The 22,182-nt window shown below is 35.0% G+C and overlaps 1 protein-coding gene across 9 annotated transcripts in view; it reads left to right on the forward strand.

Moving 5' to 3' along the window:
* The first annotated feature begins 34 nt into the window (after positions 1 to 34).
* Positions 35 to 22,182, forward strand: part of Prpf40a (pre-mRNA processing factor 40 homolog A) — a 41,401-nt gene continuing 19,253 nt past the window's right edge. For 2 of the 9 annotated variants that reach the window (XM_027420425.2, XM_027420428.2), the window contains exons 1-6: positions 41 to 474; positions 1,605 to 1,736; positions 13,222 to 13,302; positions 14,199 to 14,229; positions 15,926 to 15,942; positions 21,249 to 21,359. In XM_027420425.2, the coding sequence (XP_027276226.1) occupies positions 199 to 474; positions 1,605 to 1,736; positions 13,222 to 13,302; positions 14,199 to 14,229; positions 15,926 to 15,942; positions 21,249 to 21,359 (648 nt within the window). In that variant the 5' untranslated portion in view covers positions 41 to 198. Of the gene's footprint in view, positions 601 to 1,604; positions 1,737 to 3,200; positions 3,281 to 13,221; positions 13,303 to 14,198; positions 14,230 to 15,925; positions 15,943 to 21,248; positions 21,360 to 22,182 lie in introns of those variants that run through there. The other 7 variants (XM_027420423.2, XM_027420424.2, XM_027420427.2 and 4 more) reach the window with 7 other exon arrangements.

The raw sequence follows: 22,182 nt of genomic DNA on the forward strand, positions 1-22,182 counted from the left end.
GTTTGTGGGGCGAACGTAGTTCGGGTGGGGGGGGTGGCGAGAGTGGCAGCGCGCCACTGCCCCACCCCCGGCGGGGTGAGGTGGTTCAAGGCCGGGAAGCTGGGTCCCGGCCGCGTCCGCCTTCCTGGGGGAAGTTGGTGGAGTTGTCCCGGCTGAGCGCTCGACGCAGAAACTTCCTCCGTCCCCCTCCCCCTCTCCATGCAGGCGACGCCGAGCGAGGCTGAGGCGGGGGGCGAATCGCCGCAGAGCTGCGCTTCCGTAGCGCGCTCTGATTGGACAGCCGGGAAGCCTGTCAGTTTATTGGCCCCGCTGATCCCGCCCCGTAGCTCAGGGCAGCCTTTACCCTTTGGCCCCAGCGGGCGCCAGCCACTCAGATCGCTTCTTGTTGGTATGTGTAGCGGCAGTGGCCGCCGACGGAGCAGTCTGAGCCCGACGATGAGGCCGGGGACTGGAGCCGAGCGTGGAGGCCTCATGGTGAGTGAAATGGAGAGCCAACCTCCCTCGCGGGGTCCCGGGGACGGGGAGCGGAGATTGTCCGGCTCAAACCTGTGCTCCAGTTCTTGGGTCTCTGCTGACGGCTTCCTGAGGAGACGGCCCTCGGTAAGGGATCGGCTGGGTAGGGAAAAGCGGCACAATGAAAAACCGAGTCAGAGAAACAGGAAGCTTTCTCCAAAAGGAGAAGAGTGTACCAGGAAGAGCTCCAGATGGTGGGCTGCGTCCCAAGGGAGAGGGATGGAGGGCGGGAATGCACAAAGACGGATGTGGGACCTTGGACGTTCCAGCGGTCTTGGCCTAGACAGAGATACCTTAGGAAGGTGCTGGGCCCCGGGCGCGCTGTGCATCCGAGAGCCCTAGGCCTCTTTTATAGTGGGGAACCGTAAGTCTGCAGGACTTCATAGAGAAGCTGCCATAGTTTGTTTTCTCCGGAGAGTGGTGGCGGTGGGTTTGTTTGCAGGGGTGGGGATTCTGTTGGGAGAATTGGCAGCAGATACTTAGTTTCAGGCCAGGAACAATGAACATATATATATGTGTATGTACACGTATAGATATGTAATATTTTAAGTTCTCTTAAACGGGTCAATTTGTTATTTGCATTTAGTTTCTGGGACAGAATGACAGTCTGATACTTTAACTATATTAGAATATTTGACTTAGGAACTAGTATATTTGTTTCTTAATGAAGTACTCTTGGGTACCCACATTCTGTTTTATGACAAAACCTCATCCAAATTAATGTATTTTTAAGTAACATAAGCTGGTTATATGTATAAAGGGGACAAAGTTGTGTTCACAGTAACAATTTTTAAGTTGGAATTCAATACATAGCCACCAAGTGTAGACAGTCATTTAGCAGTTGATTAAATCACCGGGGAGGGTGCTGTAATCCTATAATGGATTTAACTTTTCCCTGTTTTGTTAATTTTCAGGCTCTTTAAAATAATCACTAGTGTATTTTAAGGTTACTATTGGTATATGCTAGTCTAATAATTTAATCACACTTTGAAATAATATTGTGCCTTACAGGTTGATTTTTTTTTTTTAAGTCACATTTTTAAGAAACAATCCTGTGTCTTCCTCACTTTTCATTTTTCATTGTTTTTCAGATGGGGCATCCTGGCATGCATTATGCACCAATGGGAATGCACCCTATGGGTCAGAGAGCAAACATGCCTCCTGTACCTCATGGAATGATGCCACAGATGATGCCCCCTATGGGAGGGCCTCCAATGGGACAAGTAAGAATATGTTTTGTACTTTGTTTATTTTTGTTTTATTGTGTCCAGATTTTTAAATGTAGGCCAGTGCTGTACTTCTAGCTGTTTAAGGGTTAGTTTATATCCATATGTTTTCAAACAAGACAAAATGTTGATCATGACTGTAACCAAATTTTGAATATAGTAAGACTTTTATAAAAAATTTACTCATTTCCTCAACAAAATTAATATTTAAAGTGTCTTTAAGCTGGGCGTAGTGGCACACACCTCTAATTCCAGCACTCAGGAGGCAGAGGGAGATATCTGAATTCCTGACCAGCATAGTCTACAGTGGAAGTTCCAGGGCAGCCAAGATGACACAGAAACACTATCTCAAAAAAAGTCTTTAAAGTGACATTATACATCTAGGCTCTTTAACTTAGTGACTTTTTCCAGGCATGTTGATTGTTAATGATTGAGGGGTAATATATAATATATGTATGTATGTATGTATGTATGTGTATATACACGTATATATATTATATATATATATATATATATTACTGTGTAAATGCTTAGTAGCATCAGAAAAATAGTAATTACTTGGGATTTTCATTTAGAATGAATTTTGTTCTTGGAATATCTTCCTCTTGTTGGGTGTGGAGGGATTTTATGCTCTATTACTAATTCTTCCCTGGACAGTGCCAAATAGGTAGCTCATTTCCTACTTAATCTTTAAAACGATTATTGCTTCCACACTCCTACTTGTGAGTTGCCCCTTGCATCTCTAACACAAACTGTAAATGGACATTTTGTGGAAGTGATGTGGATGAAAAGATTTTAGCTGACTCTGATTCTGGTAGGCAAAATTTCTATTTGTAAGTTAGAAGTGTTCAAGAAAGGCAAGAGCTTCAGTTTCATGAACAGTTGTGTCCTATGGAAGGTTTTATAATACAGAGATCCTTGGGCGGGTTGGGTTATTCCATTTGAATGTCTTAGTAAGTCATGAAAACCGGGTAACAAAATAATTTTGAAAACCAGTTGTATGTTTTCTTTTGCTAATGAGTGCTGTTGACTTTGATAATGGCTTAAGCAATGAAGACTAAAGTTATTGGTGAAATTGCAGTGGAAACAGGAGCTTGTCGTGTTTCTCTTCTTTTACTTTAAGAGTAGAATGGCTTGAGTGGTTTTCTTTTATATTTGGAATACAGCCCTTAATTTTGTATAAATTTTTTTTTCAAAGGCACCAGACTGAAAAGATTCTGCCTACAGGAGTTCCTTATATAAAAGATTCTTTTGCTCTGTTACTCTAGAATAACAGTACTTTAAGCTCCCTAGGAGATGCAGAGACAACTCTAATTCCCCTTCTGTACCTTTCATCTCAAAGCAGCACAAAGCCCTTCTTGTTTTCTTGGTAGAGCTGCTCTAACTAGATAATGAGCTTTAAAAAAAATATTTATTCTTTAAATGCTCTGGTTCTTATTTAAAATTAGTTTCTTTCCACAGAAAGATAAAATAAAACAATTTGCTACTGCCAGATGCTTCTCTCTTTTCTGGGGCCTTCTGTTTCCATTGGGCCAGTCAAGGTAAGTTTTGCAAGGGGTTGACCTGCTTACCCTTGCTGTAATGGTGCTGTTGCACTAGCAAACCCGAGATACCAGCTAGTCATTTTCAGAACAAGGCAGATTTTATTTTTGAAGTAATTGGCATAAGCTGGTCACAGTTTGTTTTATGGCCCCTTCTCTTTAGCTGTGCCAGTGACTGCCTTCCTAATAAGTTTACTTGCTACTCATATACTTCAGATATTCTGAATTTTGCTTCATGGTTTTCTACTACTTTTTTTTTTCTGGTCTAATATGTTTATGCACCTTTAAGTATACCTGACTATTTAAATGTTTAGAATTCTTTCTCCCTCTGTTGGTCCCTTGAGGATTATGAATGAATACTTTAGGGTACTAGCTCTGAAAGTCTCAAGGAATAGTCATTGTTTTCTCAAGATCATTTTCTAGTACCTGCCCCCGTCCTACCTAACAAATATGGGCCCTAACATTTGATAAAACTAGTTAACCTTTTTTCAGCTTTATGAAACTGGGAAAGCATGATAAGCTGAATCCTTAAGGACTCTAGGGTTCTTTCTTAAAGCTCTGTGAACTTTCTCTTAAAGGTGAACCAATCATTTTCCTACATTTCCTGTTAGCATGTGCTCAGAATTATTAATAAACAGTAATTGTAATGAAGATAATTGAGGTGCCTGTATCATTCATGGCAGTGGATATTTGTTTTTGCCATCCATCTTTTTAAAAGTTTATTAACTTTTTAGATTTTGGGACTGAAAACTATATAATCTTCCGCGTTCATTGTTTCAACTAACTGTAGTACGTGAAAAATAAATTATATTTTTCTAGAATACAGACTTTGCCTTGTTGTATTCCCTATTCAACACATGAAAAACAACTGTATATTTACCTATGTATAGAGCATGTATTAGGTATTATAAGTAATCTAGAGATGATTTAAATTACATAGGATGTCCATAGGTTATATGCATATATTATGACATTTTGTTATATTACCATCTGGATTTTGACGTGTACCAAGGTCCTGGAACAGATCAGACTTTTGTCAGGTATCTGCTATGTTGACCATGTCTAAGTTATCTTGCTTAGACCAGCTGAAGACTAAAATAGGAAGCAGTCTGCACTTGCTGAATGACTGTTGTCTTTGAAATGTTATTGAATATGACAAGAAATTTCAGTGCTTGTTTATAAAACAACATGAAGACTAGACAGTATTGATCCAGGGTAAACTGCAGCTAGTCACTTCAAGAAGTGATATGTTCAGGGCTTTCTCCCCTCAGTCTATAAGATAAACTAGAATTTCATTTTCTCCAGTTCAGACTGAGTCTATTAATAAATACCTAGAAATAGCAAATGTAACTTAATCATAATATCTTTCAAATTTATCTCAGTTACCTATAATGTAGATTAAAGAATCTCCTGATGCACCCAACTTTTTGGGAAAGTCATCCTTGTCAATTACAGAATTAGATTACATTGCTGGAAGGGACCTAACTAATGAATAAACTTTAGTTTATTTAAGTTTTTGGAGGGGGGGGTTCTCTTTTTTTTTTTTTTAAGAATTTACTGAATTTTTTTCTGCTTAGTAACAAATACTTTCCAGCAGAAATTTCTGTCAAAATATGATCATGTATAAGGCTGTCTTCCTCCATATCCATTCAGAATGAAACATGTTTTGACTTCAAAGTGTTTTCTTGTCCTTTTTCTTTTTTCTCTTGTCCCTTTTCTTTTTTCCTTTTGTATGTGCTTTCTAGTCACCAAGAACATTAAATTCTGCTATCTTTATAGGCTGAGTTTTGCCTTTGCCCAACAAGAGTCCTCTTAGCTGACTCACTCTTCCTTGGGTGTTTATTTTTCTCCTCTTTTATGAAAAGAATAAAATTAAGTCTTGAGCTTCCTTCCTTGTGGTATCAACTTTCTCGGATTGATACAGAAATAAAATTCCTTCGAATTAATTGTTTAGGTTGTGGTGTGAATTTTTGATAGTATATCAGTGAGTAATTACATTTTACAAATGAATTTGATTTTATTTTAATGCTGAGAAAGACAGACTAGACTAACAAATCTGTAACAGCACAGGTTGTTCCATTCCCATCCCTGGGATACTCAACTGTTTTTGAGCTGGTTTGCTTACTTCATGGCTGCTATCTCCTATCAAAAAATATAAAGTAAAATGCATTTCTTTGCTCAGTAGTCTCCAGTGTTTTTCTGTATCTGTGACCTAATAAGTTAAATCCCACAGCTTAAATTTGAAAAATCTTCTGTAATACATACCAAAGCAACGAGTGATGCATGTTTTTGTGCTAATCTTTTCATGGTGCCTTAAATGATTGATTATATTAGCTCTTGACTTTAAGCTTATGCTGCTGTCTTTGCCCTCTTGCTTTCAAGATCACTGTCACCATGACATCTTTGCTTGCCTAAATTATTTCCTCAGAAATAATTTTGCACAATGTTTACTTCCTAAGTTATTTAACACCTATTTGATATGCTTGGAGTTTTTACTATTTTATTTTGGTACTTAGTAACATTTTCCGCCTTTATTTTTTTTTTCCTTAGTGTTTTGTGATTTGCTATTTTCCTAACAAGTAATAGATTATAAACTCTTGCAGAGCAAGAACCAAGTTACTCTTGTTAATAATTCTGTAGGTGCTGGGCACAGTTCTTGGTGCATTGTAGATGCTCAGTAATACTTGTTGAATGAATGAAACAAATAGATACTATTTCCTACAATGTAAGCTAGAAAGTAACTGATCCATATGTGCCTAGAGGTTACTGTGACTTCACATTGTCCGTGTGTTTAGTATCTGAATCATTATTGCTGTTTCATTTAGCAAAAACAGATGAAATGAAGTAAATAAGGGATTTCCCCCCCACCTAATGTTGAGTAAAGAAACCTAAATATTTCACTTAATGATAGGCACATGTATTTCTAGCTGTGTCATGTCATTGAGAATAGAATCTTGACATATACATCTTTATAACATAAAAGGTGATTTGTAATAGAAGTTTCCAGAGATAGCCAGTGTGTTAGTATATTAAATTTACCTTACTGATGAATTACTTGTTTTTATTTTTTATATTAGCCAGTCCATAAAAAGGCACACAAATTCTTGAATCTAGGTCATTTCTGTGCATTTATATTTCTGAAGCAAATACATTTCTTTATAAAGAATATTAGCCTAGAACAAATATTGTCTTCACTTTTATACTGTGGTTAGATTTTGACAGTTTTTAACTAAGGCTACAGATGTACTTATTTCAGATGATAACTTACTTAAATATGAAATCATTTTAAACTTGATAGAGTAGTATTTTTAAAGTGTTTAATATATGGAGTGATCTAAGAAGACTATCTCAGAAACCATGAATCTCTCTCTCTCTTTGAGATGTACAAAATACTGTTATTGGGAAGTCTTGAAGGAACCTTTTAAAACAGATGGTGTTTATCTTCATCACCACCTTTCCCTAGGAGCATCTTATTCATAAGAAATACTAACATGTAATAAACATTCTATAATACACGTGTGTACTAGAGGATCTCTCCCCGCCCCATTTTCTTAGTGTTTACCTGGGAAAATGGACCTGTTTTGAAGGTTTATAAGTAAGAAGGATAGATTGTGTTCTCTTGTTGAGCTTGTTTATTTGCTTATCTTACACCTTCATGTTTCTTTTTGTCAGACATCTACGTCCCTTATGAACATTCTTAGTATAAATGTGCAATGTGCAGCTTGCTCGTAAAAGCCTCCCATCATGTGTGGAGTGGCTGGCAATACTGAGTGTGGGAGTATTTCTGGGCACTTGCAAATGTTATAGATGTGAGGGGTTTTTTGTGTTTTTTTTTTTTTTTTCTTTCCTTCTCTAGTTAACTTAGCATCTGTTACTTTTCATCTATTTTAAGCAATGGTTAATTCTAATTAGCAGTTAATAAACATATGATTATTTACATGGGCTTAAATCCATTTTTTTCTTAGTGTGCTCAAAGTGGAAACTGACTTCTCTAAGTGGGTTTGGTGCTCTGTATTTAGATATACAAATACTTTGTATTATAGTTTCCTATATTATTCAGTGCAATAATGGCCTAGTGACATAGCTGTCTTGTGATCATAGCAAAAAATCTTGCCCATATGTTTATGGTAATGTACCAGTCATATTAAAAACTATCTCACACAAGTCATGTATAATGCATAATACCTGAGTTAGTAATGATACTAATAGATTATTGCTGATTTGTGTACTAATAGACTATATTGCTGATTTATTTGTTTACTATGCTATTTTTATGGGTTTACAATGTACTTCACTTACAGAAACAAATTCGCTGTAATAAAATAGTGTCATGTTACATCTAGTTTACTAGACCTCTTGATAAATCAAAAGGTTACATTCAGTGATTGATCTGTATCATCTAGGGTTGTGTATGTACACCTTGCATAATAACAAAATCATGTGTTGTAGTTATCAGTGAGTATGTCTCTGCATGCTGTATTTAATGTTGTAAATTAACCTTTTCATTACTAACAAAGTATAAAGACTTAGATGTAACATTGAATCTAGCTTGAAAAAACATGAAAAGGGGATATAATAATAGTCATATGTCCCAAAGGTTTTAGATGATGTTTTTGGTATAAAATTTTTAAAGCCCTTAATTTTATAAAACTTGAAGAAGCAGTATTTTATGTGTTTCTCTCACTGAATTTAGAACTTTTTTTAAAGAAAGATTTAGTGGTGCTCATTTTCATTCAACTGCATTTCCAAATTTATGTTGCCTGTTGTAAAGGATTATAATTCTGTATAAGCTTTGAAAAATTCATATACCTTACTGAACTTAATCCCCTTTTCTGAAAATTGAGTTGGCTGTATTAGTTTAGGTTATATTTGGTAACTGGATTGTCTTCAGAGTTGTACACTAACATTGCAGAGCTAGCATTAAGTTTGATACTAAAGCTGGGATTGACTTCTTACTACATGTATTATTGATTTCTATTGAAGGTAAAAAGTTTTTGCTGTTCATGAGATACCTTTAATGAAGAAAACAAAACACAGCAACAACAAACACCTGAGAAATAAACAAGGAATGACTGAGGGAAAGGGTTACATAGAAGGTTCTTATATTGTAAAAGGTTAAAAACAGTGGTAATAAAATACTGTTGGTTGATCTTTCATGTTTTCAGGTGCTGCACATAGATTCATCCATTGATCATTCAAAAATAAATATGTCTATACTGAATATGTTCAGACATTTTTGCAATATAAAAACTGTAGCATTTGGTAGTTATTAGGTAATATAAGAATTCCAAATATTTAGAATTTACCAGGATTATGCATAGATTATATATAAATATGTTGCCATTTTATATGAGATAAACATTTGGAGAATTTTGTTACCCTTTAGGTGGTACTAGAACCATGAGTACTGTGAGACAACTAATTCTAGTAGCCATTATATCTTTGGTTGAGCAATATTTTTAATTGCTTTACATTCATTTTTGGATTTGATTGCTTGCAATAAGTACTATCAGGTAATATTTTGCTGTTGATGAGAAATTGAGATCTAGAGAGGTCAATATCATAGCAGTCCCAAGTTCCCAAAGCCTGTTAAGTTAGGCTAGGATAGAAATTCTGCTAGTCTGATTTATTAGCTGTGCTGGGCTGCATCTCTATATAAAATCCAAAGATACAATTGAGTTAACCTCCTCAGAGCATGAAGGGTGGCTATAAAGTGCTCCTGTTATTGGGTATGTATGTTCCAAGATTTCCTGTGGATTCCTGAAACTGAACTATATACATTTGTTTACTGTTTTTTTTTGTTTTGTTTTGTTTTTCTTAAATTCCCTGCTGTGTTAAAATATATTACTAGAGTTTTTCTGTCCTTAGAAATTTTGGGTCCTGATAACTCCTTTGCATTCTCACTGTACTGGTTTGGGAGCATTACTAAGTAAAGTGAGAGTTACTTGAAGTTGTGCACACACAATGTGGCTAAAGTTTTCATGTAATATTTTCAGACCTACATTGACAATCAGTTACTGAATATGGGATGTGAAACACAGATAAGAGGTAGAAGGGATTACTTACTTTAGAATTTCTAAATTCTGTAGGTTTTATTTGGCAAACTAAAGCAGGCACAGGGAGTGGTCTTAGCAAATGTTTTCTAACAAATTATAAAAATACTGTTTACCTTATATATAGATACTTAACAAAATATATTGATTTCATATTACTGTTGTATTCTTTAATTTGTTTTTTGTTATTTTGAGATAAGGATATCTGATCCCTTGTGCCTGGACTTACAGATGATTGTGAGCCTCCATGTAGGTGCTGGGAATTAAACAAGGGTTCTAGAAGAGCATTCAGTGCTCTTAACTGCTAAGCCATCTCTCCAGCCCCTTGTTCAACTTCTGTAGCATCCATTCTACTTTTATTACTGTTATTTTTTATTTTTAAAGTACACAAAGTGGTAAATAAAACACGCATTTATACCTAACATTAGAAATTATTTGGGATGGTAAGAATAATTAAATGGGTTGTGTGGTAGGCATTTGTTTTTACTCATTGATTTATTGTCCTCAAAATTTTGCTTCTTCTAAATGTCTACCCAGTACTGGGCACTGAATACAAGTCCTCATGCATAACAGACAAGTGCTCTACTATTGGTCTTATATCTGCAGTTGTATTATAATTATTTTTAGGCAAGATCTTGTTGGGTAGATTGGTCCATTACTGATTTATGAACTTTTGGTTTTTCTTCCTTGGCTAGTAGGGACTTATTAAAAGGATTATCCACAATACCTTGTCTGAATACATCCTGATAACTGGCTTTAAAACTGCCCCTACTCAAGCTAGCTGGGCGGTGGTGGAGAATGCCTTTAATCCCAGCACTCAGTAGGCAGAGGCAGGTGGATCTCTAGCCTGGTCTACAGAGTGAGTTCCAGGACAGGCTCTAAAATCTACACAGAGAAACCCTGTCTTGAAAAACCAAAAAAAAAAAAAGAAAAAAAAAAAAAGAAAAAGAAAAAAAGGACAAAAACATACAAACAAACCCTTCTCTTTAAAAGCATTGGCTCTTACTCCTTGGTGTTTGCTTTTCCCCAAACCCTCTGTCTCTGGTTTTAATATCTAGAAGTTTTATTTATTATATAGTACTTTATATATTGGCCAAAATAGTATTAATGGGAAAAGTAACACATTTTGATTTTATAGTACATTTCACATTAAAATAATATGAATGGCCATTTGTGCTTAGAAAATAATGTGTTTCATGAAATCGTTGTGGCACTATCATAGCAACTAAGATAAGAATTTTTCCTTTTTAGCAAACATTTCATTGAAATTAAAGGTTTATTAACAATGGTGGGTGACTCCAAATAGGAAATCTAAAAGACTATACAGTTAGAGCTGGCTAAACCCTCCATGTGATGAAAGAAACTTTAACTTAATATGCTAAAGACAATGAAGAAACTTGGCTGTCTCAGTTTTGGTTTTTGAAGAGAAGATAAACCAATACTAAGGTTTTAAAATACAGGCCACTGTTCTTTAAGTTTTCAGCCTAGGTTACTTTGATTAACACTGTGATGTTAAAACAGCCAAGGGGATATATAATAGATATTTCATTAGTCTCAAATTGGGGTGCTTTCAAGAAACTAGTATAGCTGAATCCAACTCCTTGAATTTAACTTCAGAGACAGCAAATGTAAAAATGTATCTCTATGTTCTGTTTAAAATTATAGAAACAGCAATCATTGCAAGATCTTCTAATAATGGAGGCTTAAGAAAATAGGTCTTTCTATCATGCTCAAAACTCTTGAGAGGTCTACATAGAGCAAATTTTTATAGTAGTTTTATATGAAATACAGTATCTTGAATATTGATCTTTAGTTTCATACATCATCAGTTTTATTTTTAGAATTTAGTTACATAAAATTTTAAAAGCTCACGGGTAACCTTGTCAGGTAAAACAAGTGTAACTAGGCTCTGCCTGCCAGGACTTTCTGAAAATGCTGAAGAAAACTGTAGCTCTGTATTTCCTATCTCATTTTCTAACAGTAACTGAAATCCACACTCATGAACAATTTCAAAGTGTTTTAAAATGTAAAAAATCGGAAAGACAGTGAAAGAAACAACTCTTGTCAAAGTCTTTGTTTTTTATTTATATGATTTGAATATTTGCTGTCTCTTTGGTCTGACTGAAATTTTGCACCTCTATTATGGGAATTTTGTGGCTTTGTTGTTTGTTTGTTTTTTTCTTAATGCGATTTTTCTAAGTTATATACTCAATAATTCAACTGAAGTTATAGTAGTCTACTCAGTCTATTGATACTATGAATGGTTTCATAAGTTAATGCAGATTTTTCTTATTCTACAATTTTACTTTTTAAAGTACTTTTTGTTCCTCAGGAGAAACTAATTACTTTTATGTTTTTAAACTTCAACTTCACAAATTATCTTTGGATTCTAGTTTGGAATGTAGTACCAGGTAGATAGATAGATAGATAGGTAGGTAGGTATGTCATTTTAGATTTTCCTACTGTGTTTTTGAAGTGCTTTCTCATGACAAGTCACCTGTTCAATTTACTGTTGTTTTCTAAAGCACAGGTGTGCCATGAATCTCTGAAGGGTAGATGGTTTTGGAAGCAAGCATAATTCTTCCTTGTTTGCTGTTGCTTTTTTCCTAAGATGTATGCTATTTCTTTAATCTCCTAGTTAGGTTTTGGAGGTGTTCCTGCTTTTCAAATTCTGTGCTTTTTATGAAAATATTGTTTTGACCTTATGTTTCCAAGTGGTCCACCACATCCTTCTAATCAAAATTTTTGTCCAGTATTTTAAATAATTTTAGCTCTTTTTAAAAATGAGTTAACTCCATGAAAGTCTACAGGTGTTACAGCCTGTTTTACCTTGAGTTTTAACAAGTAATAAAACTGCACATGGAACCTGGCAGTGGTGGCCCACACCTTTAATCCCAGCACTCTGGAGGCAGTGACAGTTGGATCTCTGTGAGTTTGAGGTCAGCCTGTCTACAGAGTGCGTTCCAAGACAGCCTTCAAAGCTGGACAGGCTCCAAATCTACAGAGAAACCCTGTCTCGAAAAACAAACAAAAAAACCTGCACATATATAATTCTGCCTAATTTTATATTTTCATATTGACCAATGTACTTACATTTTCTTTTCCTGTTTTTTAACTTACTAGTTTATTTAGTTTGAAACTTGAATAACCAGTTTCCTTGTCCAGTGCCTGTGGTTATTACAATTTTTGTTACCCAACAAGTTTCTTAGTTAACTTTTGATACTCTTAATATATTAAAGTCAGAATTCTAATATGGGTCTACATATTTTATGTAATATAGATGAATATTGGATCAAATCCTTTAGAAAATCTGCTTAGTATATATTCAGATTTTAATTGCAATCATTAGTAGACTAAATTAAATTCTCAAACTAGTATGTTCAGTTATTTATGTAATTTTTTATATATAACTTACGATTAAAGGGGTTTTATTTATATATATTTTAAGTCAGTGTTTAGATTTTAAGCATCACAGATCTAAGATTGTGAAAAGGGCTGTATTACTATAAAGTTTATTCAGTACAGATTAAGAATAAAAAGTGAAAATACTGAAAATTTTTGTCTTAAATTCTCTTGTTCCAAAGAAAGAAGAAACAATGTTCAATTAAAAATAAAAGGAAACAAATAGTCTCGTTTACGTTAGACTAGTATAGTCTGTTCTTCTGAATTTATTTAATTAAAATATTTTTTACCATAGAAATGAGTTGTGGCGTAAGTATTGGAACAGGATCATTATAGAATACTTCATTCATTCAACAAGCACTTACTAAGCATATTATTCATATAAAACAGTAGCATAGTTGTGGTTTGTATTCTCAAATTATATCTACAGTCCTATCAAGTTTCTTGCTCTTTCATGCTGACCATTTTTTTTAACTTTTATTTTAGATGCCTGGAATGATGTCTTCAGTAATGTCAGGGATGATGATGTCTCATATGTCTCAGGCTTCCATGCAACCTTCCTTACCGGTTGGTAATCTTGTGAAAATAATGTTGAGTTTTGATTGCTTTCATATATATGAATACTGTGTACTTTATAGGCCACCCCAAAACTAAAATGTAACATGAAAATCGTAATTGAGCATTACATTGCAACATACATACATGTTCAGTGATTAAATTAATTCTATAGTTAGTAAACAAGGCATTTAAACAGGTTGCTAGAGAAAACCAGTGTGGTAGTATTGCAATATTTTCAAAGCTGACATTTATTAAATGCTAGTAAAAATTGATATTCAGCTTAAAATGAGAAGACTTAATTTGAAATCCTCATTTTATTGAAACCTTACCTATTGCAAATTAACCTAGAATGTTTTTGAATAGACTTACTGTCATACTTAGGTAGTAGTTGGGTGATATATAAATAACTATGATATTAATGTTAAAGTGTGTTTATTTTTCCTGAGAGTGTTGGTTTTAATCAACGGGTATGACATACTTTGGAATAGTAAGATTTTAGTGTTTTAATCAAACTAGTATATTTACTAATGTTTGCATTTACTACACTACAAAAATACCCTGTGGAGTCCGAGGCCCTATTTCTAATATATTAGTATTGGTAAGTTTTGTTGATTAATTAATAAGACTTGGTTTTCAGTGCTTTGTAGATTTTTGGAATTGACAGGAAAGGGTTGTAATTCTGCATACAGTTGATAACCATATCTTAATAATATCTTAAAATGCTAAAGTTACATCAACTTGATTGATCTCTTGAAATGTATAGCAATCCTGAGAATTGAAACCTCTAGAAATTTTACAGTTGTTGAGCTTATAGATTATACACGGAACTGATTCATTGTGCCTTTTTACTCTAAAATGTAGTTTAAATGATTTAAATGGTAGTAATTTAATTTCTCTTTTTGCAGCCTGGAGTAAATAGTATGGATGTAGCAGCAGGTATGTCTACAGTGTATGGTGAGCTTCATTATAACAAGGAATGAAATTGGTTATCTGGGGCTGAAGAGAGGGTTCAGTAGTTAAGAGCACTTGCTATTTTTTCAGAGGACCTGGCATCCATTCCCCATTCTCACATAGTTAACAGCCTTTTGTAATTCCAGTTCCACAGGGATCTGATGCCTTCTTCTGGCCTCCTCCAGCATCAGGCATGCATGTGCTGTACATACATATATTCTGACAAACCACTCATGCACATAAAATTGATAGTTTTTTTAAACTGATCTTTATGATTGGTTAATATTTTCTCAAAATCTGACAAGAGACAGCATTATAATTGCTCTTTTTGGTTTTCCAGACAGGGTTTCTTTGTGGCTTTGGAGGCTATCCTGGAACTAGCTCTTGTAGACCAGGCTGGTCTCGAACTCACAGAGATATTCCTGCCTCTGCCTCCCAAGTGCTGGTATTAAGGGCATGAGCCACCACTGCCTGGCTATAATTGTATTCTTAAATCAGATTTATTATGCACAAAGTCTTTGGTTATCATAATTTTTTATATTTTGCAATTATTATTAAATACTTAGAATTTATATTGAAACATTTGATCTGAATTTCAGTGTTTAACAATCTGTCAACATTACATAGTTAGGGCTCAGAGAATATTTGCTCTACTCTACTGAGTCCATATTTCGACTTAGGGAACATGGGAAGAGATAGTAGCTCCACTTGTTAGATGTAAAGTATCTTCTTTTCATGGACTTCTGGGCTACTTCAAGTCCAACACTTTAACCACTCGACCATTGCTGCTACCTTCTGGGCTACTTCACAGTCATTTTTGTTGTTACCCCTTAGTCTTTGTAGTCAACTTCCTTTTCAAATGTTTTGGTTCTATTGTTGATACTCATAGCCAATTGAATGCTTTCCATATATGTGAACCTTTGTTTTGTTTTTGTCTTTGGTTTCTCTTTTATTTAAAATTTTAAGTTGACTAGTTTCTAAAGTTAGACATTATTTATGAGTTTTGTCACTGACAAATACCTGAAAATCCCTTACATTATAAAAGGTTTCATGTGTGTGTGTGTGTGTGTGTACACACATATATATATATATATATGTATGTATGTATGTATGTACCATATATATATATGGTAGTGTATAACACTAACAAAACTTTGTGCAATGGTGGAAATGTTCTGTAATGTAACCTATACTTACTGTCATACAGTTTCTACTAGCTACATATAGTTAAGTTGAGTATGAAATGTGGCTAATACAATTGAGGAACCACTTTTATAAAAAAATTATTTATAATTTAAATTTTAAGCAGAAGTGTGTTGTCTCAAGGGTACTGTGATACAAATAGCACATGCATAGGATCAAAGTAAATGAGTTTGCAGAAATTAGGGAATAGAGGAATTATTGTACTTTAGTAGCATATATAAGAAAGAAAGGAATTTTAGTGAGATTGACAGAATACCCAGAAAGCAAGATGAATGTTTCTCATTTTGGCAGCTGGCAGTTAACTTTGGAGATTGAAACTGCTTTATGCTATTGGTGTTTTGTCTGTGAAATGGTAAGCAAGTAAATAGGTAATATGGGACTGCTCAATAAGCTTAATAAGACTAGAAAGAAAGAAATAATAATAAATATTGGAACTGCTAAGGAACACTTAACTTACTGTAAATATTTTGTCTTTTAGGTGCAGCATCTGGTGCAGTAAGTACTGTTTAAACCCATTACTTGCTTTCTTATATTTTGTTTTTTAACATGCTGCATTGATCCTTGTTTTCTAAAGATTATGTGCTAAACCCGTCCTTAGTTTTCCATGCCAATGTTGAAGCTTTATTTTAAAATCTAATTTTGATGATAGTTAGGAATGATTTTTTTCTACTTTATTTAACTGTTTCAAAATACCAAGGCCTTTTAGAAAGAAAACATGTTTTTGGCTTTCCAATTGACTATGGTGGAACATCCAGATTTTCATAAAGACCCTTATGGGGAGGAGCATCACACTTGAGGTCAAACCTTCAGATGCTATAGAAAATGAAAAAACCAAGATCCAGTTTTTCCTGATTAGCAAACATTCAAAAGGAGTCTCCCTTTCATCCTGTGTTGAGACTTGAGGATTGTGCCAAGAAAAGGAAGAAGTCTCCCAGCATTCCCAAAAGGACTAAGCAGAAGAGAAAGGTGAAGTGACCATGCTGGAATTCTGTAAGGTGGAAGAAAATGCAAAAAGAGTTGCCCTTGTTAAGAGTGTCCTGAAGAATTCGATGCTGGAGATGTCATGCTCAGTCACTTTCACAGACATTACTGTGGCAAGTGTAGTCTAACTTAACCTCTTCAACAAACCAGAAGACAAGGAGTTGTACATGAGTTAATAAAAGATAGGAATTGGGGCCTGTGGGGACACTAATATAGTAAATATTAGTAACTTCTTGCTTTATCTTGTGAAGAAAGCTTTCCACTGTTAAGAGAATTTGACTTACACACTAATAATTTAAACTTTTTTTATAGTAAACAGATAATTAAAACTTCCTTCTTAAAATACTAGTTTGGACAAAATCAAGAAAATATAGGATAATGGGTATAGCTGAGAAGTGGGATAGCAAATTCTAGTTTAGTATTTTGAAGAACCTCATATTTCTGAAGTGTCTATACTAATTTTCATTCCCAGCAACAGTGTATGAGAGTTCCCATTTCCCATACAACCTTGACAATAGTTGTAGTTTATTTTTTTCATTTCTTAATAATTCCAATTGTGACTGCCAGGAGTTAGAACTTCTTTGCATTTCCCTCTTAGCTAAGGATATTGAGTTATTCTCATATATTTATGGGTCTTTTGTACTTCTTAAGTATTGCTTGCTTTCTGAGTGTGGTGGTACATGCATTTAATCTAAGCACCTAGCAGGCCAAGGCAGGTGGACTCTGTGGTGGAAGCTAGCCTGATCTACATAGCAAGTTCTGGCATAGCCAGTACTACACAGAAAGACCTGTTTTTACAAAAAGCAACAGAAATGTCTGCTCAGTTCATGTGTTCACTTATTGATGGTACCATTCTTTTGGTGTTTAATTTTGAGTTCTTTATGTATTCTAGATCCCTGCCTGCCTCTGCCTCCTGAGTGCTGGGACTAAAGGTGTACACCACCACACTCCCCTCCCTCAGCAGAATTAGAATTAGGAAATGGCTTGAACGCAATCCCCACCATAATCTGAAAAACTTCAAAATTCTTCAAAGAATTCTACAATTCATAGAATACCAAAGAAATCTTCAACAATACCAGCACTCTGGAGTTAGAAGAAGGCAATCTCTTGAGTACCAGGACAGCCTGGTCTACAAAGCTAGTTCCAGGACAGATTCCAACCCTATCTTGAAAAAAATTCAAAAACAAACAAACAAAAATTTAAAAGCCCGGCAGTGGTAGCACATGCCTTTAATCCCAGGATTGGGAGGCAGAGGCAGGTGGATCTCTGTGAGTTCGAGACCAGCCTAGTCAACGAGCTATTTCCAGGACAGGCTCCAAAGCTACACAGGGAAACCTTGTCTCGAATAAACCAAAAACAAAACAGCAAATTCTGCTGAATGAGGAATCTAGGTCTTTCTGTCTTTAATATCTACTGCTTCTTCAGTGTTACACAGTTTTCATTGTAACGGTATTTCACTTACTTAATTGGATTCCTATTTTATTTTGAGGCTATGGTTTATAGGATTGTTTTCCTAAATTATTTCTCACTTGTGCTCACTGTATATGCAAAATTACTATGTACTGCTTAGTATATATAAAAGCTACTAAGATTTGCATATTCATTTTGCACTCTGCTGAAAATGTTTGTTGTGTCTAAGTTTTCTGGTGGAATCTTTGGAATCATTTAAATATAGGGTTGTTTTCAAATAGGGATTATTTGATATTGTTTCTTTATTGTACTTGTTTTAGCTTACTCTACTACTAAGAATCCAAGCATTTTATTGAATAAAGGTGGAAAAATTTGACACCTTTTTTAGAAGAAATACTTTGAGATTTTCTTTTTATTGAACACAGGCTTTATATTTGCCATATATACATTGTGTTTATGTTGAGGTATGGTCCTTTTTTCCACATTTCTTCAGGGTAGGATTGTTTTCCTCTCTCACCCTCCCCATCTTCCTTACTTCCTCCCTCCCTCCGTTTGTTTGTTTTGCTTTTTAGAGACGGGGTCTAGAATTCTTTGCAGCCCAAACTGCTCTTGAGCTCTCTCTCTCATCCTGACTCTACATCCCAAATGTTGGTGTTCCATGGGAACATCATGGTACTTAGGTTATGTAGGACTGGGGAAGCACTTGGGAGGCAAAGCCAGGTAGATCTCTGTGAGTTTGAGACCAGCCTGGTCTATAAGAGCTACTTCCAGGACAGCCTCCAAAGCCACAGAGAAACCCTATCTTGAAAAACAAACAAATAAATAAATATTAGGATACAATGAAAATTTCAAGATAAAAAAGGGAAAAGTACAAAAATTCATACCTTACCCAGTCAAAATGGGTACCATTAATAAGTGACAGTGTAGGAGAGTGTGTAATAAAAACTTATTGACTGTTGATGACGGTGCAAATTAAGACAGCTGTGTGAAATTAGCTTGAAGATTGCTCAAAAATTAAAAATAGGGGCTAAAGCAGTTAAGAGTCTACTTTTCTGGAGGACCCAGCATTGATTCCCAGCATTCATAGTGATCCTCAACCATCTCTATCCCCAATTTTAGGCGATCCTGTGTCCACTGTGAGCACAAGGCACACATGTAGTGCACAGACTTAAATACAGGCAAAACACCCATACACATAAAATAATTAAAATAGACAGACCTTCAAAATGACCTAGCTGTTTCACTCATGTTCATATACCCAGAGAACTCCATATCTTACCATAGAGATAACTGCACCCAGTGTTTACTGCTCCTCTACTCAGTGTAGCAGTGAATGGAGCCAATCTAGTTGTCCATTAGTTAATGGATACAATTTATGTATGTATGCAAGCAAGTGTACAGTATACTATACAAGAAATAGCAATTATTAAGGGATAAAGAAGGACTGAATACAAGTTAATGGGTCCAGTTATGAAAGAGGACATAAATTGTCTTTTTCAAGCTCTGACTTTGCCTTGGATTTGATGGGGAGTTGGTGGTGAATACATGGATTAAAAAAATGATATTGAAAGTATAAAATCCAGAATGTATGTCTACCAGAGTGCATCTCTACGACTTCAGAGTCTGGTTGATTTTGATGTGCAAGTTCACAATAAAGCTTTTAAGAAAATATATTTCATTATCAAGTGGCAAATTTCAACAAAGCAAAAACCATCATTTTGTAACAGCCTAATATTTGTCTTGAATCCAAGCATTTTGCATGTATGTTGAAGGTAAATTAGTGTATTGTTTTCTTCTTTTGGGGGGGGGTATGGTTTCTTTGTGTAGCGTTGGCTGGACAAATTAGTTTTGTAGACAAGGCTGGCCTTAAACTCACAGACATGCTCCTGCCTCTGCCTCCCAAGTGCTGGGATTAAATGCATACACCACCAGATCCCAGCTATTGCTTTCTCTTATGTTTTATCTTTATATAATTTTGGAGTTGGAGCAGTACTGGCTTTGTAAGATAAATTTGGAAACATTTCTTTGTGGAATAGTTTTAGGAGTGTTAGTATTAGTTCTTTAAAGTCCTGGTGGAATTCAGCAGTGAAATGTTCCACTGGATTTTACTTCTGATTAGAATTTGGGTATTCTTCTTGGTTTTGTATTGTCACTCTTTAAAGATCTAGCTATTTACTTCATTGATTGATAACTACTGTTATAGCATCAGTCTCTGAATTTTAACCTCCTTTTCATTTCGTTACATGAACTTGAGGTTTGTATTATTGGATTTCCAACGTGGGGTCAAAAGGTTGTTTTTTGTTTTGTTGTTTTCTCTCGTGCAAGCTCCCAGAGTGTATGTACTGGTTTTATTTTCAGTATATTCTACGTCTGCTATTATTCAGATGGATTTGCTTTTCTTACATACCTTTATTACTGCTTTTTAAGAATTTTCTTGTTCTGTACTGTTGGCATTTTATCTGATGTGATTTGAAGACGTTATTGTCTGGTAAATCTTTTCCTTGTATATCCATTTCTTTGCCTAAATTTTCTGCTATAAGTAATTTGGTTCAGATTTTTTCTGTACCACAGATTGCTAGTTTTGGTGTCTCAGGTCTTGAAGGTTGTAACAATTATCTTTGAGTTTTGTTGTTATTTATTGATGTCTGAATTTAATAATTTCTGAACCTTTATTCTCTGGTAGTCCTTCTTTGGTCTGCTGTAGCTTTCCATTAACTTTTCATTTGACTTATAAGTCTTTCCAAGATTTCCATTTGTCTTTTTGTTTTTTTCAGAATCTCTCTTTGTTGAAATTGACTTCTTTATCTGTTTCTTTAATTTCTCTCTCTCTCTCTCTCTTTTTTTTTTGTTTTGTTTTGTTTTGTTTGTTCGTTTTTTCGAGACAGGGTTTCTATGTGGCTTTGGAGGCTGTCCTGGAACAAGCTCCTGCCTCTGCCTCCCAAGTACTGGGATAAAAGGTGTGGGCCACCACCACCTAGCCTTTAATTTCTCTTTAAGGTCATTGATTAATCTTACTTGGGGGGTAAGCTCCAGTAGCCTACAACTCACCATGTAGATTAGGCTGGCTTTGAACTAGTATGATCCTTTTCCTCCCACATACTAGGATTACAGGTAAAAGGCTATGTACATTGAACCTTTTAATAATTAGTATTGAGTTGTTGTTTAGCATCTCAGTCATTGGATTCTGGTATTAAAATGTCATAAAGTTGGGGATGTCACATTGCATTATATTTTTGTATTTTGTATTTCTTGTGTTTCTTTGTATCTAGTAAAATGGATCTCTGTTTAGATTTTATATTTCTTCCCACTCTTATTTAAATCTGGTGTTTCATATGCTTGCTGCCTTGTAATTCATCAAATGAATATTCACTGTTAGATAGTTTACACTTCAGTAATTTTTTTTTATTTAGAAATCAATGTGGACAGAACATAAATCACCGGATGGAAGGACTTATTATTACAATACTGAAACAAAACAGTCTACCTGGGAAAAACCAGATGATCTCAAAACACCTGCTGAGGTAATGAAGGCTAAGAATCAGGACAGTTAAGTAGCATGGATATACTCCTTAGAATTTTATATTAAGATGTCAAAAGGCAGTTCTTACATCACAGAAAAGTTAATAAAGATTTTCGATTTACTATTGTCCTGTATTCAAAGGTGTCTTAAAGAAATAAATTGAAGGGCAAACTACAATTTTCCTCAATGTGGTTGTTTTAACTTCTTTTAAGTAAAGAACTTAAGACAGTAAGTGTATTTTCTATGTACCCCCCAAGTAATTTAATATGTATACAGTAAGAAGGAAGATTAATAGATAACAGTTGTTTATTTCTTTTTCATATGCACACATGCTCACACAGATACTGAGGGTTTTGTTTTTGTTTTTTTAGGATTTATTATGTGTACAGTCTTTTGCCTGCACAGCAGAAGAAGGCACCAGATCTTATTATAGTTGGTTGTGAGCCACCATATGGTTGCTGAGAATTGAACTCAGAATCCCTGGAAGAGCAACCAGTGTGCTTAACCTCTGGCTTAACCTCTGAGCCATCTCTCTTGCCCCAGACACTGAGATATAAAGACACTTAAGATTGCTCTCCTATACATTAGCTTTATGTACTGGTTTTGTCATAAATTTTATTTCTTCACATTCCTCACCTATATAGTTCATATAAGTTGTAGATAATTATTGGCCTCGAAACTAAAACATTAACATGGATGAATCAGATTACAATTTTACCCAAATTTTCTGTTTGTCTTATTTGTATTACTATATGGCAGTTTTTACCTGTGGTGAAGTGGGAAAGCACATACATTGCAATTTCTGGTAGATCTGCCTGGATTTG

The sequence above is a fragment of the Cricetulus griseus genome, chromosome 6 (assembly GCF_003668045.3).
Source record: "Cricetulus griseus strain 17A/GY chromosome 6, alternate assembly CriGri-PICRH-1.0, whole genome shotgun sequence".
Taxonomy (NCBI): Eukaryota; Metazoa; Chordata; class Mammalia; order Rodentia; family Cricetidae; genus Cricetulus; species Cricetulus griseus.